General features: G+C 39.9%; 1 protein-coding gene across 9 annotated transcripts in view; it reads left to right on the forward strand.

The window, feature by feature from the left end:
• The window catches only part of CEP295 (centrosomal protein 295), a 56195-nt gene that overhangs the window by 51768 nt on the left and 310 nt on the right, over positions 1-4117 (forward strand). For 8 of the 9 annotated variants that reach the window (XM_086678566.1, XM_086678573.1, XM_086678567.1 and 5 more), the window contains 5 exons: positions 762-1402; positions 2263-2403; positions 3453-3549; positions 3679-3843; positions 3926-4025. In XM_086678566.1, the coding sequence (XP_086534692.1) occupies positions 762-1402; positions 2263-2403; positions 3453-3549; positions 3679-3843; positions 3926-4025 (1144 nt within the window). Of the gene's footprint in view, positions 1-761; positions 1403-2262; positions 2404-3452; positions 3550-3678; positions 4026-4117 lie in introns of all 9 variants that reach the window. The other variant, XR_015241161.1, reaches the window with a different exon arrangement.

A 4117-nucleotide genomic window follows, 5' to 3' on the forward strand; every position in this document is an offset into this window, starting at 1 on the left:
GGCAGGTCTTGGTATGTCTCCACTCCTGCGGTCACCAATCCCCAGTGTTACAACTTCTGTTTCTCTGTGTATCCGTTTAAGTAACAGGAGTAATAATGCTGTTTGCATTTTTACAGTATGGAATTTGATAAAAGCAAAAGCACTACCTCTTGTTCCTCAACTTCCTTACCTCAGCCCTTCCAGTTAACAGTTTAAGTATCCTTATAAAACTTTTTATACAGGCCAGTAAAGCTTCCAGGTTAAGTGTCTTACCCTTAATTTCAGCTCAGGTCATGACCTTACGGTCATGAGCTAGAGCCCTGTGTGGAGCCTGCTTAAGATTCTCGCTCTTTCTGTCTCTGTCGCTCTCTTCTCCTTCCCTCTTTCCCTTTGCCCCTCTTCCCTGCTCACGCTTTTGGTCTTTCAAAAAAAAAATACTTCTTGTACAAATTTTTTATATACACACATATGCACACCTTTTTATATATGAGGTACATAATGTGCGCATTTAGTCTGTTATTAAAATCGGTATTCTCTCTTAATGAGGGAAAAGTCCTCAGCAGATCTAATAACCATATTTTCTTTATTAGACTAGGAGAAAATACATGGTATGAGCAGTGGAGTTATTAAAAATCACTGTGACCATCCTTTCGTTCTCTATTCATGTATACATACATCAGCTTTCACTCCCCAAGTAGTAGGAAGTAAGCTGAATTCATTATTTACTCAAACTGTTATCCAGGTTTTACAACATGTAATTATGGTTAACTTATTTCTTACAGGCTCTGAACAGTCTTTTCAACAGCTTCTGCCAGAATTTTCTTCACAGGAGGGGAGCCAGCATGTTGATCTACCAAGTATTTTTAGCATTGAAGCAAGAGATTCTTCCCAAAGCATGGAAAATCAGAACTACTCTGCACAGACTGAATTACAAAATAGGAAAAAAAGTGTTCCTTTCCAGCTCTCTGTAGGAAATTTACAAAATTCAGGCTTCAGGTCATCTGATGAGGCTAATGTATTTCATCACTTAAATCTACAGCATAGCACTCCCTGTGGTTCTACCTCTAGTGAATGCTCAATAAAAGCCCAACCAGAAGGCAGAGAAGAAACACTGTGCTCTGAAAAACTATCAGAAAGAGGGATTGATACAATGTTACAAAGTCAAGGACTCAATGGAGACAGAAAGGAAACCTGTGGGGTTTTAAATATAAATTCACAAGTAGAGGAAATCGATTCACAGTTGTGTCTGAGAACAGTGGAGATGGGAACTTCAGTTCAAGCACCATATTCTGTTCAGAATGAAAAATATTTTGAGAATTCAGCTAAAGCAGAAACTCCAGAAATCCTAAGAAACCTCTCTCAACTAGCACAGTCAGAGCTCTTTTTAAGTTCTGGATCATTACAGAGCTCTATTCCAATGTGGGTAAGTGAAATCTGTGTTGTGTGGAAATAAATTCATTTCCAAGGAAGACTTTTGAAACAAATTTAGAAGCAATAAAGCTACTTAACATTCCTGAGCTAGTCAATCATGTAATCATTGGAAATTTCCAATGAAATGAGCAAACTCCCAAATTTCAAGTTGTTTTTTTTTTTTTTTTGAAGTTTGAGAGGGAGAGGGCACATAGGGGGAGGGGCAGAGAGGAAGACGACAGAGCATTCCAAGCAGGTTCTGAGCTCAGGTTTTAAGCTGACCTTTAAATTTTACAACCGGTCTGCTCCCAATCGACATATCCCCCCCTCATTTCCCTGAGGAATAGCTTGGCCTATGCTTCAGCACTTTCAGTGTGGAATTTCTTGGCACTGCATTGTATTAATCTGCTTGGTTTCAACTCCGGTCGCCTGAGTATTACCTTTCAGTATTGTCCTTCCACAGATGAACATGTAATACAGATTGAGAGCAAGAGTGACATCTAGGTCACAGATATTTTGCTCCTTTTGGGGTGTTCTTTTGCAGATTCTTACTCAGTAGTTGGATACTTCCCTCTAAAGATGTAGTTTGAGAACAGTCCACTAGCTCCTGCTCCTTTAGATAGGTCAGTTACACCCTCAGGTTCTGCACTGCTGCCTGTCAACCTGCATCAGCCCTATAATATAAACACTTGGGCTTATAATTCTTGCAGTAGCTATCTTCAGACATTTTGCCCATCCCCAAAGTCTTCAGTATTTCTAAAAGTGGGTTGGGATGGGGGAGGCACCACATTGTCAATGTACATTACTTTTACATTTTTACTATTTCAAGGCTGTTACTTTGAATATGGTTTCTTTTTCAATTTTATCACACAGTTGACAGAGTCTGGACATGGTATAATGGAAGAGCCAGAGCTTACATTAGTAAGCACCAGTGATATCAGTATTGCTGAAATGGAGTTTGCAAACTTAACCCTAGAAGAAAAGAAAGAAAATGAGGCAAAAAGCAGCTTTCAGGTAAAGGTCATAGCTCCCTTTAATGTGAATACACTTCATTTACACAGCAGCACACAGCTGAGAATAAGGAATTATTTATGATGCTGCAGATTTCATTAGGGCTTAGAAGGGTTGAAACTCATGCCTTCCATCCCCCAATAAAAGATATAGGAAATTCTGAGGCACAGAGAAGCTCTAGAAGATACATAAGTAAATCAGACCTAATGGGGATACAGAGTAAGTGCTATTGCAAGTTTATTTTCAAATTATCAACTTGAGTACAACAGATTTACAGTCCTATTAGCTGCAGGTTCCTTGTACTTTTCTCCACTGCAAGCAGACCATTCCTATGGGGCTCACTTCAATTCTTAGAAGGTAGTCATTGGAGGAAATCCTGCTGTAAAGCTTATAATAGATGAATTCATGGATTACAACAGAACTACAGTTGGAAACTGAGCCAAGTCTAAGTCACCACCCATCAACTATTTCAGTGTATTAAGTTGCCCTGCTACCAAAGTCCCAGGTTGTACGTGCTACTACCGTGGCAGGACTAATGTTTTTGTAGCCTGATGCTGAATTAGAGAATTCATCTTAAAAAAATAGTTCCACACCTAGTATTTGTTTCCATGATTACTGAGAAGGGTAATGGGGAGGCAGCAGACAAGAAGTGCAGATGCAGAAGTGGTATAGAAGCACTTGACAAGAATCAGGTGAGGAAAAAAGCTTTGGGCTAGAGGAGGCTGGGCAAAAGCCATTCTCTAACAGAGCTGGAGAGTAAAGCATCTTAATAGGAATAGAACCACTTATTAAGGACTTTCCCTTCCCAGAAAACTCCAGCCCTGCCATTTAGATGTGAGAAACCACACAAAGTGGTGAAAACAGAATAGGAACTAAATTCATTGGACGCAGATTCCTACACTGTATTTGGGGATTGAGAATAGGCACTCAACTTCCCATCTCCCCCAAACAGCAAATCTCCCTCTACCAAAAGGAACCAGGGGTTTAGAAACTGTTAAGGTTAGTGGAAGATCATTTACCTATGATTTTATCTATGATTTACTTGCAATTAGGTGAATGAATTTCTGCCTCTTATATCAGAAAAAGAAACCTCAGATTATCCAGTTGTATCAGAACACTGTGTGGAGGAGCCAGTGGCCGTTTCGGCAGGTATGCCTTGAGCATCTGAAAGGGTCCCCTGCTCAACCTCTCAGCCTTCACATTCCCCACAATCTCGTAGACTGCCAGCACAAAAGTGTCAATGAGCTAAAAATAAGCTTCAATTTCATCTTTAAACAGAAACCCTGCCGAAGTTTACAGCTATACCTGGGAGCTTACAAGAAGCATTTGTAAAGAGGAAAAAATCATTTATAGAGAGATCTTCCCAGAGACAGAAAGAAATAAAGAATAAGATTTACCTTTCTGAGAAATCTCAGATCAAAACAGCTAAGGAGAAACCAACAGGTATGTTCCCCACATCTGCATCAATTCTCACAAAGAGCATATAGCAGGGTAATATTTGCCAGATCACTTATTCTCTGCTCAGGCTCATCTGTGAGTCGCCTGAAGGGTGTGAATAAGGTCACAGTGTCACTTCCTGAAGACAGAAAGACTGCACAAGCCCTCATGCGTCAAAGGGCTTTAAGGTATGTATATGTTTCTGTGTCGTGTGTGGTTACTCACATTCCTTAAGTATTACTGAGAGTACGAAGAATATGTAAGAATAAATTTCTTACAG

Source organism: Puma concolor, chromosome D1, assembly GCF_028749965.1.
Source record: "Puma concolor isolate L17-30 chromosome D1, mPumCon1.1.hap2, whole genome shotgun sequence".
NCBI lineage: Eukaryota > Metazoa > Chordata > Mammalia > Carnivora > Felidae > Puma > Puma concolor.